The sequence below is a fragment of the Poecilia formosa genome, unplaced genomic scaffold, assembly GCF_000485575.1.
Source record: "Poecilia formosa unplaced genomic scaffold, Poecilia_formosa-5.1.2 Scaffold379, whole genome shotgun sequence".
Lineage (NCBI taxonomy): Eukaryota > Metazoa > Chordata > Actinopteri > Cyprinodontiformes > Poeciliidae > Poecilia > Poecilia formosa.
In genome coordinates this window covers 508,904-536,529 of record NW_006800318.1, presented here as the reverse complement: position 1 = coordinate 536,529, position 27,626 = coordinate 508,904, and the positions used below count along the sequence as shown (strand labels likewise).

Genomic DNA, 27,626 nt, shown 5'->3' with positions numbered 1-27,626 from the left:
CTTGAATCTGCAGCTTATTCAGAAAACTTCATTAATCTGACCAGAATATTTAAGATTTTACAGAAAACTTCATTAATCTGACCAGAATATTTAAGATTTTACAGAAAACTTCATTAATCTGACCAGAATATTAAAGATATTTTACTGAAACTCTAATCATTAATGCCACCAGGAGTTTCTGGTTTTGGTTTATTCAACAAGGCAACTCAAAGTGCTTTACAGGAATTAAAAGAAAATGCAAACAAAATAAACCAAAGGAAAGAAAAATAATCTAATCTTGATCTAAACTAGATACTCCTGTTCAGGGTTGGTAGATAAGTATCCTCTGGTCTGATTCCTTTTCTCGGTTGCAATAATGGGAGTCTCTCTGCATAATAATCTAAAAATGTAACTAATTAGTATAATATTGATCTAATAGTGAATACAGTTTCTAAAAAATAAGCTAAAGAGTGACTAAACTGGAGTCTCTGGAAATCCAAGTTTGTCCAATTCCCTTTATGGGCTAAATAGGGAGTACTCCACAGTTTCTAACAAAATAAAACAAAACAGAGGAAAGGATACATTAGGGCAAATGGCAACATTCAGACAAAACAAAGGGCAAAACAAAGACTTGAGTGAAGGCGGTGACGTCACAGGGACATGAAACCACGTTGCTCAGCCTCCCGGCAGAAGTCCGATAAAGATGTTGTTATTGAGGAATGATGTCCTGAGGAGCGCTCAGCTCCACAGCTGCATGGATAACAGGAGGGGTGAGCTGGGAAGGAGCATTGTGTTTACACATTTTCAAGGAGATTGAAGACATCTCCTTCCAAGGCCACACGGGGAAAGCCAATTCAGATACAGAATGTTTTAGGTCGGGTAGATTATGAATTTCAATCTTCCCTAAAGCCTCTCCGCTACATCTCAGTTCCCAGTCATCTAAATTAGTTAGGTCGTTCCACTGAACTGAAACTAGCAACTTCTCCAAGATCGATTCCATCCCATTAGTGAGTTTGAGTCCTTCTCTCTGTCCATACCAACAGTCTGAGTGTTCACTAGTTCGACTAAGTCCGTCACAAATTTGTCGATAATCCAGGAATCCACAAGCTCCAAACAGCAGAAATCCTGTTATCATGAATAAATCCAGGGTGAATCCTGCTGTGTGTCCCCGCAGGACAAGAGGCTCTCCTGTGCCCAGACTTCTCGTCGAGAAAAATGGATCAATTGCATTGAGAGATCGGTTGACCAGATCCATAATTTGCAGATTTGGACAAAAAATAGAGCAAGCAGGAGAGGCGAGGGCAGGAAGGGAGCAGAGGAAAAAAACCGCCCGCCTCCACCGAGAGCAAGAGGAAAATAAATATGCATAATAAAATATGCTCAACGCTTGAAATCAGAGTTAACTGTGCGTTAATGGAAATGTCTTTAACGTCGTTAATGTTTTTAACTTGCGATTAATTCCCAGGCTTCTGTACGTTGTGAACCTCGTCTGCGATGTAGTGTGAACGTTATTTCACTCTCCGTTTCTCCTGTCTTGCCTGATTCCTAAAAAAGTCGTTTCCGTTCTCACTCCAACTAATGGACGTTGTTTTAACTCTGAGAGTAGCTGAAAGATCTATCACCATATAAATGTTTCATGTCAGTCAGTATCAATAATTATTGAATAGTTTTTTTTTTTGTTTTAAATTCCTGAAATACTTAGTTTTGTCCACAGTTTTCATTCCACACCGTTGTTCTTTATTTTTACGCAGTTATGAGGCAAAACTTTAAACTGCTGCTGCGCCAGTTACTCAGCAGGTCGTTGCTAGGCAACCAAAGTTGGGAGGCGGGACTTTAAACTGCTCATTTCCCAGCAGGTTGTTGCTAGGCAACCAAAGAGTGAGTGAGTCAGTTGATTCCACCAACTTAGCTTAGCTGGCTAAAGCTTTTCCTCTGCTGACATCCCCCAGAATGCTTTGCAGTTCAGTGAAACCACTGGATATTCTATCAGACGTGTTATCTGTTGATATTGATCACGTGTCTGTCGCATTGCACATTGTTATAGATTGATTGTCCAGCCCTTATTTCACTGTTGTAGACAAACAAAACGTGGCAAAGCATAATTTTACATGCAGTTATTCACAACTGAAGCAACACTGAACTGCTTCAACAAATAAAAATGAAAAAGCAATCAATAAAAAAAGCAGTAAATTAATGAAAAAATTGTCCTTATTCAGAACTTATTTACCTTGACCAGCAGAGTTAGTCTAAAGTAATTATTTAATTTAATGTAGAGAAGTTGTGCTGGCTTTAATAAGCCTATAATAACCTTCCTAAAGAAAAGAAACTTGATCATTTGGGTCAGTTTCCTCTGTAAAGTCAGACCTTTTCATTGTTTTTAGGGGTTTGCATCAAATGAATATAAAAAAACTTTTACTTCATTTTCTAAGTAGTTTCAACATTTGTAGGACATTTTTGTATTTCACCCCATATTTTATCAGAAAAATATAAATTATATAGATTTTATTTTATTGCAATAATGCAAGAAAATACAAAAAAAGGTCTCAGTTTGCATTAAATTACTGCTAGTAACTAAAGGTTAAATAAAGTATATAAATGGATGAAAAATGTTTGAGTCACTAACCACTGGATAACCTGTTAGCATTAGCATTAGCACAGGTAAAACATTACCTGTCGTCACCAGAATTCACATTTATTGGGTCTTATTTTGAAAGAATCAGACAGGAAGTCAGTGCTCAGTTTGTAATAAATGACGGTTTATTATAAAGATTACAATCTGTCAAAGAGCTCATCAGCTGTCATCGTGTGCTCTCCGGAGCTTAGAAAAGAGAAAAACTGCACGTACACGCACGCCACTCACTCCAGAAGAAACCACAGACATACTGTAAAAAGAGGAAGCTAGTGAGGAAGAGGAGGAGGAGGAGGAAGGATTTACACGCAGGTTCAGAGAGTCGGGATCTCAGCCGGTCAGCAGGAAGCAGAAGAGGCTGCGGGGTTTTCCTGATCGTTATTCCGTCTTTTTCCAGATTCGTCCTGGTTTTCATAACTAGCTGCTGATCTGTTAGCGATCCCTGTTTTAGTTTGACCTCACTCTGCAGCGCCCCCTGCTGTGAAAATCTCCAAAGTAACCAGTTATAAACAACTTATAAAAGCACATTTACTGTAGTATAGATGAGCGGAAACCAGGAAATTTTATAATTCATGAATTAAAACGGATTAACATGGTGGATAATAAAAATAAAATGAAGTAGTTTCAGTTTATTTAAATGTTTTAAGAGATTTTTGTCTCTTTTTGTTCAGATTTATGAAGCTTAACCTCTCATATTGGGAATATTGCTGATATTCTTGCACATCCTAAAGTCACTTTTTATGTAATATAATTTTTTAGTTGATTATCTATAACTAGATCAGTAATTAATTCGCTATTTTTCTATTTTATTTGGTAAAAGCAAAATTAAAAGTATTTTCCACCTTATTCTGCGACAGAAATATTAAATAATGACCTATAGTATCTTTCCACAAACAAAAAATGTATATACATTTCCTTGCCTTAATTATTAGCTGGAAATGAATTTGTCAGCGTCCTCTGGTGGCTGAAAGTTGTAAAAACGATTTGAAAACAATTTTTAGCGCTTATCGGTTTCCTGTTTTAGTTTTGGATTTAAATTTTATAAAACTGTCCTGTCATGTTTCTGAATCACAGCGAGGCTTAAAAACAATTTAAATTCAATCTTTATTGGTCTTTTCTAGCTTTCTAATTTTTACCTGCTGGACCAGAACTTGACCTCTGACCTGTCCAGTGTTTTTTCCACCAACAGCTGCTCTAACAGATATTATAAAGGCTTTATTCTAATATAATGTTTTGCTCATAGACTGTACATTCTGCATTTCAGGGGTTTCTATAAAATATTCGCTTTGTACAACTTTGGGATCATGATTACAGCTCGGCAGAAGGACAGAGACGTGTTGTCATGGTAACAGGCACTGAGCGTTGATTGTGCTTCGGGGGGTGGGGGGGAGGAAGTTTTAACTGGGGCCTCGGTTCCCACCAAACTGGTTCCAGTTCAGATTCAAAGACCAAACTCTGCAGGATGTTCCTGGACTTCCTGATGTGTCAAATCTGAGACGCTCACTGAAAGCTTTTAAACATAGAGCTGCGTTCACAATTATCGTCTGTTTTCACTGGATTTACAAGCTTTCGCCCGTTTGGAAAAATATTTTTTAAAATACTTGTAATTCCACGCATCCTTAAAAAGTCTTAAATTAATTTGACTAAAGAAATTTGATCTTATATTTTATTGTCTTAACTATTTAATTTTGTATGTAGTTTTGTTTTAATTTTTTGTTCTTGATGGACTTGTCTATCTAGCAAAAGTCTGAGTTGCGCGCAAAGATCTTCAGCGGTTTAGCTAAGATGCCCTTGCTAACAAGCTAGCTAGCATTTTTTTGGATTCATCATTAGTTGTTGGCTGGATGTTTGTTTTTGCCACTGGCTCAATTTTAAGCATTATATATTTATTCCCTACATTTGTAGTTTTTTCTGTCTTAAATTCCATTCAAGCTGGCATTAAAAAAAGGTCTTAAAAAGTCTTAAATTTGATTTTCTGACACCAGCTGATACCCTGTATTTTATGGAAGATAACAACCGACAGCTCATCATTATTCGTGCATCTATTGTTGATTTTTACTTCTGTAATTACACTGCAAACCTCATAATAAAAGGGATTAATGATTTGTGCGAGGAAATTTTGACATGAATCCATTTTACTGGCTTAGTTTAGGATTTTTACTATATCAAAATCAAAATACTTTGCTAGTTTTGTACAAATATGGGATTTCAGTAAATAAAACATATTTAACGGTTGCTTGAACGGATGCGTGGATGACATGTATCAGAAGATGAGCTTAAAGGAACTACCACTGGGACCAGTTTGGTGTTTTTAGAAATACGTACTGTTTCTTTAAGAGCTTCTGTTAATCAGGATGGGCCATAAAGTGCAGCAAGCATTAATTAGCTAAACATCAGGAACTGAACGACATGTGAAACTAATTCATTTATTAGCTTTATTACAGCAGCTGAGATGTTTCAATCTGAACTGGATCAGAACTTTTAAAACCAGTAATTTAACATTTCACTGCAGCTTTGTGCTGGAATAAGACACTATATATTCATACTTATATATGTTTTATATACACAATATAATTTATTTAGCTATAGCTCTGAACTATTAAATATTCCTTTGGAAGTTGAGTGTATTGGAACGTTTTCAGTGTGGTTCATCAAAATCCCATAATAATATATAAATCTAACTGCTGTAAACACGTAGCTGTTTTTTTAGCTAAGTTCTAGTTAAATTTTCCGCTTTATTGGCACAAAAATCGACTCTGTTCAGGTTTATAAAAACGTACAAACATCTGGATGTGACGGTGTTCCCGTTTGCCTGTTTTCATGTTTGGATTCAACTCCACTTATGGCAGGGAAAGCATCCCGTATATGGCAGGGGAGGAAACTCCTTTTATGGCCTGTTCCTGTGCGACCTTGTTGAGGGCGTTGTGATCGTTTAGTTCCTGGCTGCTTGGTGGGAAGATGCATGAGGAGGAGGAAGGTAGAGTCTGTACAGATGGCTTTGAGCAGATAGCACCGTGTACAGTAAGCCCTCAGAAAGCAGGTAAAACCCTGAAACACACCAACGCCACGACGTCATCGACAAATCATCATGAACTCCAGGGCCTCTGCCGGGAATTCAACTCATTGTCAAATCATAACTACACATCTGTTTCCAGACGACTAAAAGCTCTGCACGGCATCACCACCACTACTGTTATTATTATCATTATTATTACTTATTGATTAATTCTAAATGATCCATTAACATATGAATTCATGTTTGAAGTAACACAAAAGCTTTATGAGTGATATTTGAGGGGGGAAATTCACAACAGCAAAAAAAAAAAAAAAAAAAGTCCCAGAAGGTTCCGGATCATTTAGATAAACCGGCATGGATCGGCTCATTGATTGGCTCATTGATCAGAACTCTGAGTCCAACTGCGACTTTTACTAAAATCATAAGAAAAAAAAACATATTTATTGTGATTAAACTAACAGCCAAAATTTAATCTTTATTTGCCTCTTTTGATTATTTTCTGTTATTCAGCAACAAAATGTTTTGATATTTTTTGGTTTTGGTTTAAAGTTTCCATAAAAATGAGTTTGTAAGCCTAAAATTCCCTCAAATTTAAGTTTCAAAATGTATTTTATTTTTTAAGGCAGCAACCAAATTATTTTCCTAGTTGATTATTCTGACAATCAATTAATCATCAGAATAATCAATTATTCTGACAATTAATCAATATTCTGACGATTAATCGGTTATTAGTTTGCCAGAATAATTGATATCATTGGTGTTTACCGATTAATCATCAAAATAAGCGATTAATCTGGAAAAAAATTACACATCGTTCAGATTGTCCGTTTAACCACGAAAACCTTTTTATATAATAGAATAAATTATTAATTTTTTTAAAATAAGAAAATAAAGATTTTATTGCCTAAAATCCAGTAACTTATCATTACTGTAGTGAATTTGAACCAAACTTCCACTGATGAGTTTCAGTTTAATTTATATTTTCGTGCAGTTTTAGCTTAATTACTGCTACGAACATGGATTTTCACTTGGAGTTTATATTCTCCAGTTAATCAGATACTAAATTAGTTGCTGATTATTTCAATAATGAATTAATCCAATTAATCGTTTCAGCCCAAATATTTTAGTTTTAGTGGGAAAATGTGGAAAGTTGCCAATGTTTGAATTAAAGAACCACAAACTGGACAAATCTGTATTTTAACCAACTAAATTCAGGATGTTTTTCCTCTGAAATATTATCATGTCTATATGTGCTGTTTCTGTTGTATATTTATTTTGGATATTTAAAATGTCTTCCAGTGTTAAATGTTCATTAGAATTTAAAGTTGTTCTTGCATTTTTATGCCATTACCGTCATATTAGTAAAAAATGATTATTGATTATGGCAATAACGTCTGGGACAATTTATCGTCTGGGTCGGATCTGTGTTGATCGGACTTCATGAAAAGATCGGCTGCAGGGTCGCATTAAGACAGAAACCCTGAATTTGGGTCGCAGTGTGGACGTGAGTTGTTTGCGATGTGAGTTGAAGGTCAAAGGTCAGAGCTGCTGATTAAAGAGCTGATGAGCCGAAACGTTTCAGCGATCCGGCATCAGCGAAAGCGGGGCGGTTCTGTAATGACTGAAAGTGGATTAAAGAGATGGGCCTGGGTCTGACTTGAGGTCAGGGGTCGTGAGGTCAGAGTTCTGGACGCCTAGAGGTGACTGGTCGGAGGCGATGGGTCAAGTGGAGCTGTCCAGTAACTGTCTGAGGGCCCTCTCGATGTTGATGCGGTGGCCCAGTCTGGTGACGCCCAGCTCCACGTAGTCCTCCTTGGTGAGCGCCGGCAGGTGGGAGCCTTCGATCTCGTGCTCCTGGAAGCGCTGGCGGTGTTCGGCCAGGCCCATGCTCTCCAGCCAGTCGCCCACGTCGTACTTATTCCACAGGTTGAGGGGCCGCTGCCTCCAGGGCCGCAGGGCCAGCAGGGGCCCGCTGAGGACCGGGGAGGGGCAGGGCGAGGCGTGAGGCGAGGGCGAAGGCGAGCGGGATCTGGTTCGAGCGCTGGCGCTCCTCATGACGAAACGGACCTCCTTTGGTTCTGACGGCAGGCTGAGACTTGAAGACTTGAGGATGGTCAGGCCTCGACCCGAGCTCAGGTCGGGCCGCTCGGAGCAAGGGGCCGGCGAGGAGCCCAGGCCCATGGACCGGTCTGAAGGGGAGGGAGACGGGGACGGGCTGCGGCGGGTGACGGGGTAACGGCTTCCTGGGCGGACCGTGTAGCTGGCGCCGTATCCTCGCTGGGAGATGGTGTGAAGTTCACCGAGGCTGGAGAACAACCTGCAGGACATCAAACAGGAAGTCACTCAAACAGTTTCCTTACTGGACCATCGGTGACCTTATTGGACCATCGTTGTCCTTACTGGACCATCGGTGTCCTTAATGGCCTACTGATGTCCAAGAAGGATCCCAATTGGTGTGATTATTTTTACTCAAGCTTTTAAACTTAAATGTACCTGGCGCCCCCTACAGGAGACCTGCGGCCCGGGTCCAGTGGACTCGGTTCTTCCCCCAGAGAGTGGCTGTCTTTGTTGAGCAGCTGTAGCCGATTGGCCAGGTCCAGTCCCGACCCGGCCCGGCCGCTCAGCTCCAGGGCGGATGCCGAGCGGGCCGTCAGGTCCACTGCCGACCCGGAGCTCTGTCCTCCCAGCGCCGCCGGTCGGCCGCCTTCATCAGGGCTGAACCCGCGCCGCTCGTCGTCCCCGCCCCCCCACAGCTTGGACCGCCTCTGGAACAGGTAGCGAGGCTGCCGGCTGCCGCCGCTGGTGGGGGAGGAGCAGAGAGGGGAGGAGGGGGAGGAGGAGGCGGCGGAGGGGAGGAGCTCGCTGTCGGACGACTGCTTTAGCAGCGGGTCGCGCAGCGCGGAGCGGCCGCGGCCGATCGGCGACCGCAGGCGGGGCTTCAGAGCCGACGGGGAGGTAGCGGAGGGGGAGGGGGCAGGGTGAGCAGCAGGAGGGGAGGAGGGGGAGGTCGGGGCGGGGGGGGACGCCAGCGTGATGGACGGAGGGAGTGAACTGGGGGACAAGGAGCTGTCATGGAGACGCTCGTCGCCTCCTTCCTCCTCGTCTCCTCGCTTTCCCAGGGACTCCGGGCCGCTCTCCCCTCCCCCCTCTCCTCCTCGCCGTGGCAACAGGGACAGGGAGGAGGGGGGAGGCGGGGCAGGGGGGCTGGCGAAGCCGGGGGGCGGAGTCACCAGGCCGATCCTGCGCAGCTCCTCCCTGGTTTCCTCGTCGCTGGAGGACAGCAGGGCAGGCGGGAGCGTCACGGTGTAAGCCCCGCCCTCCTCCTCTGAGCTGCCAACCGTGAGGCTTCGCCGCCGGTCGACCAGCGCCGAGTGGCTCTCATTGGCCAGTGCTGGCAGAGGGGAGGGTCTCCATCGTTCGGGGGAGGGGGCGGCGGGTGACGTCACCCCCCCCTCGGTCTCGGGTCGCTCCACCTGTCCGTCGGGGAACAGCGGCGGCGTGATTCGCTTGTGCCTCAGCTCGGGGCTGGTCTGAGGCGTCGAGTGTTTGGTCCGCTGCTCTGGACTCGTCTGAGGAGAGGTGCGCTTGGATCGAGGCTCGGGGCTGCCCTGTGGGGTGGTGAACGGGGTGCGTTTGTGTCTGGTCTCTGGACTGGCAGCCGGGGTGGGGACGGGCGTGGTGGAGGCAGAGGAGTGTTTGATTCGAGGCTCGGGACTCGGCGTTCGGGCGGTGAGCGCTCGCTCTCTCGCGGCGAGAGCCAAGGCGAGTGGAGACGATGGATCTGAGGAAACAAAACCGGGGAAACGTTTAATCAGGACTGGATTTGAATATCACATGTTGGTGAAAAAGCAACATGTACAGTTTTCTGAGCTCCATTTAGTCTGTAATCTGTTTCATTTAGCCGTTATATTTATGGAGTGCATCAAGGCCGTGTCCTCGGTCCCACTCTGTTTTTTGTTGTTTTTAATTTAAAGGTCTTCTATGAATCGATGGCAACAACTCCATGTGTTCAAGAACTTGACAAGATTTACTATATTAAATAATATAAGTTAAAATGACAAAACCTAAGTAGCAACTTTTCTATGGGTCTTTAAGGATTTTTGCCTTTGCAAATTGAGTACAGATGTAGTTGTATGTTTTCCTGTAGGAGGCGCTGTTTTAAAGGAGTTTTGCTGTTTCTTCAGCAATAGAAAACATTTTTCCAAACCCAGTTTACAATATTTTAAGAACACAAGATCTTACAAATTTAGTTTCTAACTCAAACATCTTAGTTCGGGCTTATTTCAAATGTACAAACTAAACTAAACAACCGACGATGCTTGGAGAGATTTTGCGGTTTTACAGTGCAGTATTTGAATTTAAAGCTACATTTAGGCACAGTCTCCACAGAAACACAGTTTTAGGGAACCATAAATAATTTTTTTTTAATCGAGTTACACAACAAAAATCGAAAATGCCTCATAAATAACACTAATGGCAGATAATTGTTTTGTTTCCGCTCATTTCAAGTTCATGAAATCCTCTCTGCGATTACACTTTGTTGTTCTCCGTTCTTGTGTTTACCGCTAACCGTTTGAGGATGTTTTATGGCTTGTACTCCATGATTAGCGCCGCCTACAGGTGTGTGGAGAAAAACAAGCATTTTATGTTTTCTGTTTCTGTGGGGATGAAAACATTTCTGGAAACGCTCCCATGTGAACAGAGTCTAACGTTGCTCAGCATTAAACTTTAAGGACGTTTTAAATTTAAAAAGAAATAAATTTTAATTTTAAATAGTTTTATTTATATATATATGTTTTCCTCAAATCCCTCACACTAAAACCATGCGGTCAAATATTGGAACTGTTGTCTGAAACAACTAGAGCAGGTGTCAAACTCAGGGCCCGGGGGCCAAATCTGGTCCGCCACAGCGTCTTTTGTGGCCCTCTAGACTCATAAGTAGAACCCTTAAAATTATATCAGTCAAATCAAAGCTGTTTTTATCTGCTGCCAAATTTAGGTTCCTCCAGTTTTTCTGCAAAATCAACAGATCATTGCGGGTTTTTTTGTTTTTGTATTAATGAATAATTGTGTTGAGTTTATTGCAAATTTTCCACAAAAATTGGTAAAAACCATTTGGTTTGAGTGATGCTAACTCCCACCTGCAGGTGGTGGTAATTCTTACTTTAACGTCGCTGCTGACTTGTCTTAATTGATGTCAAGTTATAGACTGTGATCGATTAGCGGAAATATCACTAATATTTCTACTACACAAAACTAATGTCAAAAATGACAAAAACAATGAAACCCTGGAGGAAGTGGTCAATGTGAAGAGATGTTCAATATTATTTAATTTACTGATCGAATGCAGAGACATCTATTAATAACATTCTACACTGCCGGCCCTTTAAGAACATTCATGACCTTGACGTGACCCAAAATGAAAATGCGTTTGACCTAGAGGTTTCCCCGTCAGCGGGTGGAGGAAGGTGTGCGGCGTCGGTGACGGCGACAGGACCGGCGCCGGAGGCGGCAGCTCGCCCAGGTCGTCCATGGAGTGGCTCTGGGTAAGGAGGGGCGGAGCCTGGCTGTCCGACCCCGCGCCCTCCACAGACAGGAAGAGAGAGGAGCGGCGACCCTGAACTCGGGCGCGCTCAGACAGAACCTGCTGCTGGTACAGCTCGGCTCGGCTCGGGCTCATCAGTCCGCTGCCGTCGGGTTTGGACGGATCGTCTTTCATCCCAATACCTGAAAGGAAAGAAACTGGACTGATTCTGAACAGAGAGGCGCCGCAAACATTTCAGGTTCCTGCTGGGAGGTTTGACCTCCAGGCGACCTCAGGATTCAGAGATGAAGATGTTTAAAGTGATGATGAAGGACAGAATCACCAAACGTTCACAGTTTGAACAATTTAATGACCACAGAGCAACAAAGTATTAGCAGGATACATTTAAGCCAGATTAGAAAACGGCCTATTTAAAACATGTTAGCATAGTGGCTCACGCTGCATTTTCTGTTAGAACGCCTCGCTAAAGTACTCTCACATTTTATCGCATTACAGCCGTAAACTTTACCGAATTTATGCAACAGTTTCTAACCATAAAGAAAAAATATACATTATTTCCAGGGATTCCTTCAGAAAACCTGTTGCTGCTGCTAGGGGGCGCTAGAGCGCCACCGTGTTTCCCATTAATAATCGATTGATCCAAATAAAGAGATCAGCCCTTCACTGTTTAGATGCTAAAAGTATTTTTTAGCTGCTGGTTATTCGTTTGCTACAAATGATGCGTTCGCTAAAGGAATGCTGTTAGTGCACTTCAGGCAATAAAATGTTTATGTTCTTACTTAAAAAAGGAATTAAGTTGCATATTTTCTCATCTTTTAATGTATTTTTAATATTATATAAAAAGGTTTAAGTGGTTAAATGCAAATCATTGTTTCTTCCTGTTGGTTTATCTCTTGGTGTGGATACTTTAGCCAGGCGCTTTGACCTCTGTGAAGGTCGCGCGTTCTACTCTGGATGACGAACAACACAGTGAAGTCAGACAGACGATGACGGGCGATGCTAACCCTGCTCCTCAACAGGAAGTTGTTTCAACAGAGGAGACTTCCTCCTCTGGGGCTTGTTGGGCGCGGCTTGATGTCCCACGTTGGCATACGGGTTTTCTATCGGTCGTCCCCGGCGACGGGACAGCGGCGAGTGTCCAAGGGCGGGGCTGGTGCTGTGGAGGGACAGTGTGGAGGTCTGCGTGGCGGTGTGGAGCGTGGCGCCGGCGGCGTGTCCGTCGGGCTGCGGCGGTGGCGGCGGCGTGTCCTGCAGGATGATCATGGACCGCGCTTTGCGCTGGCGCTCAGCGTGGGCGTGGCTCCTGGCGTCCGACAGCTCCTGCAGCCGCGGCTCCGCCCCTGGCTTGAAGCTGGAGCGAGTCAGGCCCTCGCCTCGGGCCGGCGGCGGCGGCGGTAGGAAGGACGGTGGCGGGCCGGAGTCGAAGAGGTACAGCGCAGAGGGGGACGGCGGCGGGGGCGGCGCCGTCTGAGGGGGCGGCGGGATGGAGCCGTCCGTCAGAGACGAGCTGCGAGGGAAACGGCTCTCGTGGATCAGAGCTGAGATTCTGTCGTCGTCCGGCGTGCCTGTCGAGGTAACCATGGAAACGGGAGCATAAACAGCTGAGAAACGTGAAGAGTAGATCTCACCCCTCCAAATCTAACAAAAATTGGATCAAAAGTTTATGCAGAAAAAAAATAAATAAAAAAAATTTGTGCTTCTTTAATGTCAGAGATATTTATGAAAATGTTTCCAGAGGTCATGAAAGGTCAACCAGCCCGGGGCAAACCTTCAAATCAGGCAAAAGTGGCGTCAATCAACGCAGCAACGTTTGTGCAGCAAATGTTTTGTTTTTGCTGCTTTTGCTTTGAAGAAATAGTGAAAGTTTAAAGGTCAAAAGGTCAACTTGCCCCACCCATATTTCACCAAATACAAAATTGGTGTCAGAATGTTTTGTTTGTTCTTCTGCTGCCATTTTAAAGATACTGATAGAGATGTTTCCAGAGGTCATTACAGGTCATCAATATCTTCAAAATAAAAGCAGCACAATTGAAATTTAATGCTGCTCAAACGTAGATGAGTTGATTGATGTCAAATATTTCTGATTTTGTAAAGTATAGGTGGGGAAATAGGGGTGGTGGTTGACCTCTGACCTTTGGAAACATTTTTATTATCTTTTGAAGTAATGGCAGCACAAATTTAAATTTGTGCGGCTCAAATGTTTGACACCATTTTTGGAGAAGGCGGGGGGGAAACGTCACTCAGGCGGCGGAGAGTTGACGGGTCTCACCGAAGCTCTTGGTTCTGGACATCCCTCTGGGCAGCGGCATGGTGCTCTTCTCCGGGGCGGAGGGCGGGACCAGACCCTGGCGCTCAAACAGAGACTGCAAACACAACATGCTCTTTAGCTCCCCCACTGGAGAAAACTGGAACTGCTGCAGTCACACAGCATGTCTTGATGCTTAGTCACATATTTTGCTGAAATCAGATTGGTTTTTTTGCATGTTTTTTAAATTGATATATATTACTGAGTTGGACAGCGCCGATTAGCCACTGTAGCTAATAACCAACAAGATTTCACCTAGAAACGCCCGGTGGTAGAGGGCAGTCCTCCAGCACACTACTGCGCTTTTGAGTTAAAAAATGTTTAAAGTTGACAGGAAATTTTAAAATACGTAAGTATGTGTTATTGGAAGAAAACCCTAACCATAAAATCTTAAACAAAACGCAAACATGAAAAGAAATAAAAAGTCCAATTTTTTATCCTTTATCCATGATTCGTCACTTTATTCGCTGACGTTAGCATGTAGATCAGTAAACACAGGAAGTGATGATTTGTTTCAGTGAATGATAAAATCTTTAATAACAAAGTTTAGCCTGGCAGGATGAAAGTACAGCCTGGTAGCCCACCAGGCTGATAAAACACTGAGGGAATCCCTGAACCAAGGTTATTCGGTTTTTGTTAAAAATAAAAACTGAAAATAATTTTTATTTCTGTGTAGTTTGTTTCACATCAATCATGGGAGGTTAGATAGTTTTTTGTTTTGCTGTTAGAATCGTTCATCAATCCGTAGAGTCGCTAATCGTTTTCCACTCGTCTTACGTTGATCTCCGCTTGCGTGATGCGTCGGCTCATCGGCCGCTGCTTGACCGTCGCCGCCCTGAAGTCGTCGGAGGGGCGGGCCCTCAGAATCACTTCCTGTTGACTGCCGGCCAGCATCTCGTCCAGTTTCTCTGCAGGAGGAGAAAAACATCAACAAATTGGAGGACAAACACAGAAAACACGACAAATGCAACAGAGACGCCACCACAGAGCGACTCATCAGGGCCGCAGAAACAAACATGGCCGACGGCGACTTCTCTGTTAAACTGTGACGTGATTTTCTGAAATGAAAATCTGTTTGAAGATCAGTTCTGACACAATTAGAGCTGTCACAATGAATCATGATAAATTACTTTCATTTCTGATGATTGTTTTTTGAAGGGCAATTTTGTGTAGAGAAATTTCATAAACCATTTTATTTATGGTTTTAGTTGTGGTGCTTTGATTTTATTTACTATCCAGTCTTACATTTTCTTTAGAAATTTAAAGTTTGTGGTCTTTGAGAAATCAAACTTGCATTATTCTAAACTTCTGGATTGTTGGACCATCTGGTCTGTTGTGGTTCTGCTGGTGTGACCTTTGCCCTCTCGTGGTTGGTGTTGGTTCTGTGGAAATGTTTTAACAGTCAAATTTTAGGGATTCAGATGCATTTTTAAAATCTTAATTCTCAGTTTCAGTGCTGCATTTGAAATCTGATGAAGCACACAGATGTCAGCTGTGCTTAAAATGAATTTACTTTCCACTAGAGTGAGAGAGAGCAACACATTCAGTAGATAACAGGAAGGTTGGATGGAAAATACTGGATTTAAATTCTGCAGTTTGCTGTAGAATTTATGAACTTGTTGAGCAGAACTGCTTGTTGTTTTTTTTTAAATTTTATGACAAATGCATCATTGATCCTAAGGGGAAATTAAATATTGTTGTAACTTATTTAATTAGAGTTGCTGTAGATGTTGATGGCTGTGGGCAGGAAGGATCTCCTGTAGCAGTCAGTATTGCAGCGAATTTGAAGAAGCCTCTATTTTTCAATGGTATAATTGCTCTGAATTCCCAGTAATATTCTTTTAGATTTATTTCTTTTGCATTTAGTTTGTAAACCGGCTGTCCACAGAGGAAAATTTATTCGTTCTCTTTTGGGTGAAAGTTTTTACTTTTCTATCTTTATGTTTGAAGATTTTGATTTTGATTTCACTGAAACAAAGTCAGAACAGGTGAAGTTTAGATTTTTAATCAACTTTTATTACTGATAAATAGTTGTTCTGCCTGAGGTTAAACATCTAAAAGAATAAAACAGATTTACTGACATTTTAAAATATCCAAGTATTTATTTTCCTTATTTTGCTTTTATTTGGTGCTAATAGAAAGTGGGCTCACAAACGTCTAGGAGTATTTACTAAAATAAAAACAAAAAATTAGGAAACGGCATGTTTTATTAAAATAATGAATGTTTATTGCTGAACAGCTAAAAAAACCTGCAGTTCTCAGTAAATGTGTCAGAACCGTCGGCTCGGTTCTGAATGTTTTGGTTCCTCAGAAGTGTTCAGCTGCGGCTCTGAAACGTCACAAACACCAATCAGAGACGCACAGCGTAGCTCCGCCTCCAGGTGTTTAAATCTCAGGCTCTGATTGGCTGAGAGGAGGAGAACGCTGTGCGTTCCGGACATTACAACACAGAACCTGACCAGAACCACACTGAGGTCCAAGTGACTCACCGTAACGGCGCCTCCTGGCTGCAGACAGAGCAAACATCAGCAATCAAAATGATCAGTGTGTTTTAACTCCGAGTTGGTTTTTAAACTCTGGTTTAAATGAACTCTGTTTGTTTTTAACTGAGTTTCTTACCGATCTCCTCCAGGTCGGCCGTCATGGACTTGGACCGCAGCGTCAGCGACGTGCTAGGGGCTCGCTTCGGAGGGGGCGGAGCTAAGAGGTAGGAAACAGAAAGTTACCATGAATTGGTTCAACAGAGCCGGACTTTAGCTGTCAGTCAAGTCCAAATGGGTTTTATGTCCTGACAGGAGTTACTGTTAAACATCATGTTAGATATTTTATTTAGTTTTATTTTAAGATGGAGAACCAACCAGAGATTGAATTACCGTATTCTCTGGTCTGAGTCGGTTTTTTCTGATGCCTTTTAAAATCCGTATAAAACAAATTTTTCATTAATTGGCTTTCAACCCCTTTTTTTTTTTATTTTAACTGTGAAACTGTTGCTTTACAGTGTTTTTAATTCATTATTGTGTGCTTGGCTTTGTTACCTTCTTTTGTGTGTCTTTTTATTGATGTGCACTGCAAAAACATGAAAACATACCAAGTATTGTCTTGATCTTGGTACAATATTTTAGTACACTTGAAAAAAGACAAAACCAACTTATAAGTAGCTTTTCAGTAAGTTTTAATGAATCATTTCTTAACATTGAAAAAATACTAATTCCACTTGCAAATTTAGTATAAAAAATGTTGCCAGTGGAACTGGAACTTTTTATCAATATTCAATTATTCACTTAAAAACTCTCATGTTTGGCAGAAAAGTTACTTCTTTTATTAAAGGCTAGAAAAAAAAAAAAAAAACTTGGTAAGATTTTGAGTTTTTGCAGTGCGCTTGCAAACGAACCACACCACCAGCCAATCAGAGTATTCCTTTCATTTGCATTTTCTACATTAAAACTCTGAAATATCCCAGGCTGCTGAACTGAAGCAGTTTTCTTAAATCTGTTTTATTTTGTAGTTTCTGTTAATTATTCTGATTTGCTGGTTGTGAGAGATTTAAAAATACACAGATATTTATTGTTGGTTCAGAAAGCAGCAACAAATGAAGTCGTGGAAAAGTGAAAAGTTTAATTGTTGGATAAATCATGTTGGCTTCATCTTTAAAATCTGAACTGTACCTTTAAGACTGATGTCAAATTCAGTCAGATCAATTTACTGCAGGAGGTTATAAATGCAAAACTCTGAGCTTAACTTCAGGAATTACAGCTTTAATCTGTTTCTGCAGCATAAAACCACCTGAATTTACAAACATTTTACAGAACAAATGAATGTTGGTGAAAAGCGACGCATCATCAGCTGCACCTTTCTTCCTGATCAGGTTGGTTTCTGACTTCCTGGAAACCGAGACGACCTTCATCAGCAGGCGACTTCCTCCCTGTCGGATCAGAGAGACCACCTGGCGGTGACCCACCTTCACCACGTCGCTGCCGTTCACCTTCACACAGCAGAGGTCAGAGGTCAATCTGAGGAACAGTTTAAATTCAACTGGAGGATCAGCGACCTCTCACCTCTATCAGGAAGTCTCCGGTCCTTAGCCCTGCCCTCCAGGCCACGCCCCCCTGATCCACGGATTCCAGGTACTGCAGAGCAGGAAACGCTGGCGTGGGCGCAAACTCCTCAATGGGCGTCTCAGCTGGATAAAGGTCAAAGGTCAGTAAAATCTACAGCGCAGGGCATTCTGGGTAAATATAAAATGTACTTCCTGGTTTTTGCTGTTTAAGCTGCAGTTTTATGGAGGAATTTTTCTGCCATAATCCGAGAGCGCACATATTATATCTGAAAACAGGAATTCATATCTTTCTTCTCAAAACTTCTCTTCGCGCTCACACTTAGTCTCTGCTTGCTTTTGGAAACGCCTTTTGGCACAGTCGCCTGGCAACCTCTCAACCAATAGAATGAAAGAGTTGTACTGGGTGCGTTTGTTTCCTTCTCGCAGGTGTGCCTGTGTGGCTACTATCCATAGTAGCAACCAGCGCCACCCACTGGATAGAGGGAGAAACAACATCAGCGTTCTGCTCCATGTTACACTCAACATCGGATCAGAAAGCTGACGTTGTTTCTCCCTACATCCAGTGGGTGGCGCAGGTTGCTACTATGGATAATAGCCACACAGACACACCCAGTACAACTCTTTCATTCTATTGGCTGAGAGGTTGCCAGGCGACTGTGCTAAAACATGGTTCCATGTTTCGTAAGCGAGCAGAGACTAAGTGTAAGCGCAAGGAGAAGTTTTAAGAAAGACATGATATCCTGTTTGCTCTCTCAACTTATGGCAGAATAATTCCCCCATAGCTCTTCTCCATGCTGGTACACAGACTCTGAAACTGCAGTTCAACCAGCAAAAACCAGGAAGTTTGATTTAGTGACGATCTGGAAATGACTGAATGTAAAAGAACATATTCTTCCTGTTGCTGTTTTAGTAACTTCAGTAACTACTGTAGAGGAGTTTATCAGCTAATCAACAGCTTCCCAGCAGTGACTGGAAACCAGTGCTGCCATGTGATAACAGCTCTGTGGCTGTTATGCAACAACACAGCGAGGAGTTTTCCTCTCTAGGTTTCAGATTAAAATATCTTTGTTGGTTTCTTCATCCAACCACCCACCACTCCTCCATTTCTACCTTTAGCTCCTCGCAGGACGAAGCCGAATCCTTCGCTTTCTCTCTTCTGCAGCACCGCCGTCTTCTCCTCGATCACGTAGTCGCTGGAACCAGATGCAGATTGGAGAAAACAGAGATTATTTGGTAATCCAGATTACTGTCCTGTAAATAAATGACTGCCTCAACTTCAAAGGTCACTTTACAATTTGTTCTTCCATTTTAATTTCAAGGGGATAATATGGTTATGTGGAGTATTTAAGCACAGGCAGCATCTTCCCTGTTGGAGGGATTGATGCTAACGATCAGAAACCGTTAAGACTAAAGTTGGTTTGAACTTTACGTTCTGACCAGAACAATAATCATCACTAAGATGGAAATCAGTGAACACACTGACTGCTCAGAAATACTCCACAGAAGCACAATGACTCAAAGCAGGTCTAATGTGTGCTAGGTCTGAGTTGGAAAAGACTAACTTGTCAACATTTATAGGTAATAGTGCAGTTCCTGAGTCTCACCTGTAGGAGGTGTAGTTGTCGTAGGAGCCCACGGTGTAGTGTCTGAACAGCCGCTTCGTTCGGTCCTCTCTCGTCTCTGAAACATAGACATCACATGTTGGAGGCTGCTGGGAAGGGGATGGGGACCAGCAGAGGTCAGGGGTCATCAGGTCCTTACCCAGTCGCGGGTCGTATTGTCTCATCTGGACTTCCTCGACGCAGTCGGCAGGAAACCAGCCGGTTCTGCCCTTCACCGTTCCCTCCCAGAAGCCTCCTTCGCCGATCGACAGCACTGCAGACACAAACTGGGTCAGAACCGGTCCAGACAGTAACTGAGTAACTTTACTTTAGTATTTAGTTGTTGGAAACTTATGACTTTCACTGCACTACAATTCAAAGACAAATATTAGCGGCGTAGAGCTTTTGTAGCAGAGTGGTTCTACATGTCAGGCAGTTTCAGCAAGTTACAAAGTTCTGTATTAACACTCAGAGTGTAATTTGTACTTTTGAATACTTAAAGTACTTTAACTAAAGTAAAGTTTTGACTCAGTAAAATGTATTTGTGGTAAATAACATTAGACAATGAATATCGATAAATAGTTCCCAAAGTTCTGAACAGGGATTGCTGTGCACCACTGAGCCATCATGGCTTCCAGCCCAACAAAAAGGAAATGTAGAAAAACAAAATGGCTGCTGTCAGGATCGACCCGAATGAGATAGAGAAACGTGAGGTGATGTGGACAAGCTGATTAACGTTCACTACTTGGAGAACAGGAAGAGTGCTGCACCATGGATGCATCCAATCAGTGTTTAACCGGATTATAAAGGACGTAGGAACTCTTCAGGCGAATAATGAGGCTTTGGTGACTCCCAGCGTGAGAACATGGAGTAACAAACACGTAGGCTACATGTCCGTTTTAGCTGGCAGATAAAAGCTACATTAGCTAAGCTAATTCTCCTAGTTTGGCAGTAGATGCCTCAGCAATTATCACTGATATTTATATAGCATCACACAGAGGTGGGTGGAGTACTAAAACTGGTCACAAAAACAGATTATACTGGAGGTAAATTGTCCCAGAAGTTATCAATGATCAATGATAAAACTGTTGTTTTGAGATCGTTTACTGTTGCCATGACAGTCGGTTACAGCTCCTACCAAGATGGCCGTCAGCTACAAAGTTCCTGGAAGTGTTTTGTACTAAAGTACTAGGAGTTGAGCACTTTGTCTCCCACTGACCTTTGACCCGCTCGCCCCGGTGCAGCTGGATCTCTCCGGGCCCCTGGGGGACGTGGGACCGTGTGGCGATGAAGGTGCGCCCCGGCACAGCACTGTAGAGCCTCCTCTTCCTCATCTGCGGCGTGTGGGGGGGCGAGGAGGGCGGGCTGGTCTCCGTGTGGCCCCCCCCACCGGGGCTGCGGGGCGACACACCGGTAAGAGGCGCTGGTCGGACCGCAGCACGGTGCGGGTGCAGCGGGGCGTACCTGAGGCGGCGCGGGTGGCGTCTCAGGGAGTGAGTGTGCGAGTCGTGATGCGTCTCCAGGCTCTGGAGGGAGGGGCCGGGCGAGGAGGCGGGGCTTTCCAGGGCGTTGTCGCTGGCCGAGCGAATCAGAGAGCGAGGAGACGACAGGCCGTTCCCGGCCGGGGTTCTGGTGGCGCCGACCCGGCGGCGCTTGGTATAGGACGGGGTTTCTCTGAAGGGAACTACTTGGACACATGAAGACACACAGAGTTCACCTCAGCAGCGGCGCCAGCAGGACAAACGCCACAGACGGTTCATTTTAGATTTTAAAGTAATTATATTTCATATTCAAATTTCTTACAATATCACAGTTAAGTTTATATTTTTTTTAAATTTTATATTGCTTATTGTTTGTATTTACCAGAGTGAAGAATTAAGAAATATTCATTTAAAATGTTCAGGTTCTCAAATGAAACCAAGTGGAAAGCAGCTGAAAAGCCTTCATCATATTAAAACAGCATTAGGGCCACTAGGTGTATTCATAAAAAAAAAATAATAATAAAAAGGAGTAAATTTATGCCAAAAATCTTTGAGAATTAGAAATGTTTTAGAAAAAAACTAAGAAATTTCTGAGTTTGAAGTCAAAAATTTGCTAGAAAAAATAATTTTTTCTAGAAAAAACAATTTTTTCTAGCAAATGTTAAACTTTTCAAACTCAGAAATTTCCTTGGTTTTGCTATAAAATCCTCAAAATTTCAGTTTTTGACAGAAACATATTCTTCTTATTTTGTTTATTTCTACCTAGCATGTCCCTAACATGCCGCCATATTGAATTAGATTCTGTTTCACAACCACAAAAAGGACCAATTAAAAACTCTGTTAATCTTTTAAAGCCCAGAATCTGATAAAAACTTTTAAACGTTTTGTTGCCATTTAGTTCTGCGGAGCTGTTGGAAATGTGAAATTAAACCAGGAAGTTTCTTTAAGCGATAATTAATCTGGGTGTTTTTTCCAGCCTGACTGAATTGTTTAAACTCACCAACATCAGAAGTTTTGTGGATCTTGATGATTTCAGCCAAATCAAAGTTCCCAGCGATGATCGCCACCTGAACACAAACCGATGATTAACAGTCAGTGAAGAGATTACACGTTTATTACAAATAAATCTATTCTAAAATTGATCATCATTAACCAGGCATTATTTTAGCAGTTTCCTTCTATATTTATTTTATCTGCCTGGCTCGGTTTCCTCAGATCCACAGGTTTTTATTAAATTTCAATGTTATGACATATTTAAATGTCTTCATTAAAAACAGGTTGTTTTTTTGTAAATTCTGAGCAAAAGGAAGATTTGTGTCACTTTTATTGAAAAAGAGAAAAATTCAATAAAAGTGAAAAATATATATTCATTTTCCAATAAAAGTGATTTATGTATGTTTTTCAGTAAGAATGACCTAAACACATATAAATGTGTATTTTCTGTCTTGTTTTCACCTGAAAGGCTGTCTGGTTGTTGTAGTTCTTTATGTCCTTGTTGGCTCCTCTGAACAGCAGAACCCGGGCGCAGCTGTCCTGCAGAACCGACACCAGACATGTCAACACGGCCATGTGACCGGCTCACACACACACCTGTGTGTGCACGCGCGTGTGTGTGTGTGTGTGTGTGTGCGCTACCTGGTTGTACAAGGCACACAGGTGCAGCGCCGTGTTTCCTGAGGCATTCTGGGAACTCATGTCGGCGCCGTAGAACAGCAGGTGCTCCAAGTGCTGCACGTTGCCATAGCGACACGCCTGAACACCAAAAAAAAAAACACGCCCACACACAGGGAATCAGAACTGAACAGAACCAGTCATCAGTGGAGCAATGAGAGAGAGAGTGAGTGTGTGTGTGTGTCACCTGGTGGATTTCCTGCCACCCGTTCTCATCAGTGATCCCTGTAACCATGGCAACGAGAACTCTTTCAGCGACAAAGTGCTTTTTGTTTTTTCACAGATAAATCATCACTGATGGTGTTTAAGCAGCACAGAGGTCATTCCCTCATACATACACATACACACACACACACACACACACACACACACACAGTCACTCACCAATGGTGGCGTGGTCCTGCAGCAGCAGCTCACAGCAGTAGGGGGCGCCGCCCACCATGGCAGAGTGGTAGAGCGGCGTTAGGCCTCTGCTGTCCTTGTAGTCCGGCGACGCGCCGAGGTCCAGCAGCGTCTGTGGAATCAAAGCATGGGGTCAGAGGTCGGGTCGGGTCGGGACCGGGTCGGGTCGGGACCGGGCAGGTGGACTCACCGTCAGGGCGGCGCTGTTCCTGCACAGAACGGCCCGGTGCAGAGCCGTGATGCCATCTCTGGTTCTGAAGTCCAGGTGGGCCCCGCCGCTGCGCAGAACCTTGATGAGCTCACAGCTGTCCTCCAGCTGGACAGCCAGGGTCAAAGGGCACTCTGGGGGAGCAGGGAGAGAGTCTGTTAGCAATCAGAACCGGGTCGACCCAACACCGACATAGATTGGACAGAAAAAAGCTGAGAATCCAGAGAATTTATGTTTTCTAACAAATTTCTAGATTTTGTTTCTGTTGAATAATCAAAATAAAATCATAAAATCAAAAACAAAAACTGTATGGAAACTACTTTTTTCATATTTGCATATACATATGAATCAGAATGAAAAATTAAGAAACATTCAATTAAAATGTTAATCAACTAAAACCAAGTGGAAAGATTTCCGTTCTATTTAAAGCTTTATTTATAACGAGGCGGTGGACAGACAGTCCGGCTCACCTCCGCTGTCCGAGTCGTGGAAGTTCGGGTCCAGGCCTTTCTCCAACCATTTGGCCACTTTCTCTGCATTCTTCTGGTGAACATGTTCCATGAATCGCTTCAGATTGGCCTGAAACACAAAAACATTCGGTTTGAACAGTCACCATGGCAACAAACGCAGCCAGAAGTCACTGTCCGAGCCGGTTGCTACCTTAGTGTGAAGCTTTGCCAGCTGTTTGTCATCAACGTAGCTCTGAGTGTAAACTCGTCTCTTATAGCGAAACTGAAGCAGAAAGAGAGCGGATCATGAAACCAGAGTTAATTAACGGATCCTCGTTAAGCAGCAGAACCAGGGAACTGAACTGAGTTCTTTCCCCAGAGATTCACTGAACTGTCTGATGAAAAATTTCTGACATTTTAAATCTGAGAACAATCGCAACGCTGCTTTCAAGCAGACGTTTGACCCCAGAAATTTCTTACACTCCTTAAACTTTCACTCATTTGGTCAAAATACAATAAACCTGGATTTATTTAATCAGTTTATCTGCTCGTTATCAGCAACTGATGGTTTAAGTCTTCATTTAAATTCTGATTAGCTGAATTATATTTGCATCTGTCGCTGCCTTTATTTCAGTGACTTATTGCATGAACAAGTTTCTTCACGTGACTTTAATTTTATATTTAAGGGAAAAGCTGGTGATGGTGAGTCTGGTTTACCTCCAGATACGGGATGGGAGTGATGTTGGGCAGAGGATACTCCTTCAGCAGGCGCTCCTCGTCCAGAAACTTTCCGGCTCGGCCGTTGAACGCCGGCTGGAAGAGACCATAGTTCAAAACATCCGACAGAGACTGTGTCAACGTCACCAGAACCCTCTGCTTACTGGTCCAAACTGGTAACTCTGGGTCCAACCGCAAACACTTCTGAGAGAGCCGGAGCCAGAGAAACAGACAGACAGGGGGGGACGGACAGAGAAAGAGACAGGACGGACACACAGACAGGTTTGTGTTGTGTTTCATGATCCACGCTTCGGTCCGCGCTGGCGCCCTGTGCGCGCGTTACCGTCTGCTGCAGGTCCGGGATCCCGATTCGGACCACGACGCTGTTTCCAGAGGGCGGGTCCTCCCCGTCGTCGTCCCTGGCGACAGCAGAGCCTGTTGGGTTGCCGTTAGTAACCGCCTGTTGCCGCGGGCGATCATGTTTGGTGTCAGCGGTCGGACTCAGAGGCATGTGGCTGGAGGTCGGAGGAAAAACTTTATTTACAGTTTGAAATGAACATGTCACATGTTGACAAAAAAATTTAATGAAAAGGTATTTTAAAGACCAAACTGAATAAAAAATGAATAAATACCATAAATACAAAATAACAAAATCAGGTGAAATAAAAATTTTCCCAAATAAGTTTTTATTTCAATATAAAACAACAAAAACTGCAAATGTGTGTCTGTGTTTGCTGAATTTCTGGTTAAAATATGTTCGTTTTTCATTCAGTGGGTAGAAAATCTAGACATTTTACTCAAGGAGAAAGTCGTGTAGCACAAATATCCTAAAAATACAATTTCTCCAAAAAGTTACTCAAGTAAATGTAACTAATTACTGCCCAACTCTGACTAAACCATAACTAAACAATCAGACATCCTTCTACATGTTTAAACACAAATCAGGCAGTTTGTAAATGTAAATACAATAATAAATACAAATATATCTATTAGAAATGATAAAGTGATCTGACTCAATATATATTTAGTTTTTTAAAAAGTGACAGCTGATTTACTTTGTTCCATGAAACAGAAATACAACTTTCCATTTGTTTACTTCTGACTTTGAGATTTAAAAAAAAAATCCAATCATCTCAAATTATAAATACAAAATATTTTTAGTAGTCTACCAAATTGTGAAATTTCATTAATTTAAAAATAACTGGCCTAATATTAAAATGTTTTATTTATTTCATCAAGAAGGTTAAAAGAATCCCTGCTGTGAAGCCGTTCTGATTCCAACATAAATTAATGATGAGTCATGATAAAATAGTTTTATATTCAGTCTGTGGAGACAGACATGAGTCTGAAATCCTCCCACAGATAATTTACACCTCATCTGGTCCAAGGCGGCAGGAAACCTCCAGTCTGACCTCCGGACGTCGCATCACTTCCTGTTTTTCACACTCAACACAGACGAGCGGCGTTGCTTAAACCAACCAGAAACGTTTCCGTTTATACGAGTTTAAATAACATGACTAGGGCAGAAACAACTGATCGGATGAAATGATTAACTGATAACTGGAAGATACTGACTAAAAAATCCAATTTCCTGACAGAACACACTGAGAGCAGTAAAAGTAACCTAAAATATTAAAATTTTACATATAAGATGAAAACAAATCTTTGTTAATACCCAGAAAATATTAAAGTGTCAGTTTTAGCTTCGCCTGTTTCAATTTCTGTAACAAAAAAAAAAAAAAGATCTACTAAACAGTTTTTGATAGTTTGCCATCAAAAATTTGCTTCAAAACTAAAAATATGACTTTTTATTTAAATATTTAGTTTGGGAACTAAATATTTAGTCTGCTAGCTAAATCATTTTCTTCCAAACTAAATATTTAGCTTGAAAATGAAATGTTTTAAAAACTAAATAATTTGCTTCCAAATGTTCAGCTGATAGTTAAATTTTTACTCAAAACTATATACTTAGATTTCTAGCAAATATATTTAGTTTGAAAACTATTTAGCTTCCTAACTAAATCTATCCCTAAACTAAATATTTAGTGCTAAATATTCAACTTGCTAATTAAATATTTATCTCTCAATGAAATATTTAACTTCAAACTAAATATGTAGCTGCATCATTAGCTTGCAAGCTAAATATTCAACTTGCTAACTAAATATTTAGCTTCAAAAATACACATTTAGCCTTCCAGCTACATAATTAGCTTCCAAACTAGCTAAATATTTAGTTTGAAAACTAAATTTTCACTAGCTAAGTCATTAGCCTCTACACAAAATATTTAACTTATTAGCTAAATATTTTGCTTGTTAATTAAAATTTAGTTTGAAACTGTGACATTTATAAGTGAATCAATAACATGATTTATGTTATTGCTGATGTTCATAAATGAGCTCCCATTGTTTTAAAATCATCTAACAGCCTGAATAACTTCAAAATTATTGCTGTTCATTTTTTACAGTGCATACAGCACTCCATAGCTTTCAGATGATCCTGATGAAATAAATGCTGAGTAAGGAACTCAGACTGATGCAGAAGTTGGAGTTACCCTTCAGCTACTTTGTAATTTGCTAATAAAAGCTAATTTGCTGCAGGTTTCTGTTGACGGCAGAGTCTGGAGCCGCTGCAGTCGATGATGCTCCAACGAAAACATCGTCCCGTCTTTTAATTATCGTTTTCTATTAATCTCCACTGCTGGTAATTGCTAGCTTGCGCGGCGCCGATGCCGACGGAGTCAGAAGTTTGTGTCGGGCTCCATCACAGCCGGGGATGAAAGCGAGGCAGACGGGGAGGCGAGGCGCGAGTTGTCATAGAAACTGGATTAGCAGGGAATCCTGTGCTAACCTCTCTGTCACCGTGTGTGTGTGTGTGTGTGTGTTAAGAAAAAAAGAAAAACTCATCTACATGCTCACTGTTGCCATGGCAACGCGGTTGAACAATTTCTCAGTACCTGCTGACTCTCTCTCTTTCTCTCTCTGTCGACCCACTAAACTGCCTTCTTGTCACAGCAGGATCAGCCAGATGTGAACAAATTCATTAGCAGTTATCGATTTCCAATATTAGATCAATATCAAAGGTTCTTAACGATGTGAAGAAAGTTTTTAAGTCGTTTGTTTTGGTTGCATTTACCCAGAATGCCCTGTGATGTAGTCTACTTCCTGCTTTAAGTCGGAGTAAAAACTTTCAGCGCAACGACTCGTCCCAGTGAGGCAGCCATGTTTGCAGATGAAGGCCGTTAATGTTTCGTATCCAGGGACGTAGCAATAATTATGAGTGAAGGGGGACGTGTCCCCCTCACATCTGAAAAATATTTGTATTGACCTTGCCACATTTACAGTAAAATATTACCACCCTCAGCACTATTTTTATTACTTTGTCAAATAATCCATTCCTGATACAACAGTAAAACTTCACTTCAGGTATTTTACCTTTCAGCACACGAATAACTTCATCAAATAAAGGGACAAGTTAGGAAAAAACAACCAAAAACCGCTGGAAACGTTTTGTGTCATTTACGTTGTGACAGAGTGCCAGCTAGCACAGATGTCACACCTTCTGTTAT

The 27,626-nt window shown here is 42.1% G+C and overlaps 1 protein-coding gene and 2 long non-coding RNA genes across 12 annotated transcripts in view; 2 read left to right on the top strand and 1 right to left on the bottom strand.

Annotated features, from left to right (window-relative positions):
* Positions 1-17,427, top strand: part of LOC103154278 (uncharacterized) — a 27,169-nt gene extending 9,742 nt beyond the window's left edge. For both annotated transcript variants that reach the window (XR_001659152.1, XR_001659151.1), the window contains exons 5-6: positions 16,107-16,181; positions 17,340-17,427. This is a non-coding gene — a long non-coding RNA (uncharacterized LOC103154278). The remainder of the gene's footprint in view (positions 1-16,106; positions 16,182-17,339) is intronic.
* The window catches only part of shank3b (SH3 and multiple ankyrin repeat domains 3b), a 45,187-nt gene continuing 21,877 nt past the window's right edge, over positions 4,317-27,626 (bottom strand). The window contains exons 1-27 of one of the 9 annotated variants that reach the window (XM_016662579.1): positions 26,977-27,304; positions 24,404-24,575; positions 24,225-24,264; positions 24,061-24,156; positions 23,555-23,626; positions 23,365-23,473; positions 22,877-23,028; positions 22,669-22,798; positions 22,472-22,509; positions 22,249-22,365; positions 22,069-22,146; positions 21,614-21,680; positions 20,597-20,819; positions 20,352-20,527; positions 19,293-19,406; positions 19,136-19,211; positions 18,642-18,724; positions 17,530-17,654; positions 17,324-17,456; positions 16,094-16,174; positions 15,964-15,981; positions 14,252-14,382; positions 13,439-13,532; positions 12,174-12,734; positions 11,061-11,351; positions 8,118-9,405; positions 4,317-7,941 (exon numbers count right to left, since the gene is read on the bottom strand). In XM_016662579.1, coding sequence (XP_016518065.1) covers positions 7,347-7,941; positions 8,118-9,405; positions 11,061-11,351; positions 12,174-12,734; positions 13,439-13,532; positions 14,252-14,382; positions 15,964-15,981; positions 16,094-16,174; positions 17,324-17,456; positions 17,530-17,654; positions 18,642-18,724; positions 19,136-19,211; positions 19,293-19,406; positions 20,352-20,527; positions 20,597-20,819; positions 21,614-21,680; positions 22,069-22,146; positions 22,249-22,365; positions 22,472-22,509; positions 22,669-22,798; positions 22,877-23,028; positions 23,365-23,473; positions 23,555-23,626; positions 24,061-24,156; positions 24,225-24,264; positions 24,404-24,540 — 5,025 coding nt within the window. In that variant the 5' untranslated portion in view covers positions 24,541-24,575; positions 26,977-27,304 and the 3' untranslated portion in view covers positions 4,317-7,346. Of the gene's footprint in view, positions 7,942-8,117; positions 9,406-11,060; positions 11,352-12,173; positions 12,735-13,438; positions 13,533-14,251; positions 14,383-15,963; positions 15,982-16,093; positions 16,175-17,323; positions 17,457-17,529; positions 17,655-18,641; positions 18,725-19,135; positions 19,212-19,292; positions 19,407-20,351; positions 20,820-21,613; positions 21,681-22,068; positions 22,147-22,248; positions 22,366-22,471; positions 22,510-22,668; positions 22,799-22,876; positions 23,029-23,364; positions 23,474-23,554; positions 23,627-24,060; positions 24,265-24,403; positions 24,576-26,976; positions 27,340-27,626 lie in introns of those variants that run through there. The other 8 variants (XM_016662578.1, XM_007575496.2, XM_016662576.1 and 5 more) reach the window with 8 other exon arrangements.
* On the top strand, positions 17,582-18,812 carry LOC107833405 (uncharacterized). The gene is made up of 2 exons (XR_001659153.1): positions 17,582-17,671; positions 18,648-18,812. It is a non-coding gene; the product is annotated as an uncharacterized LOC107833405 (long non-coding RNA).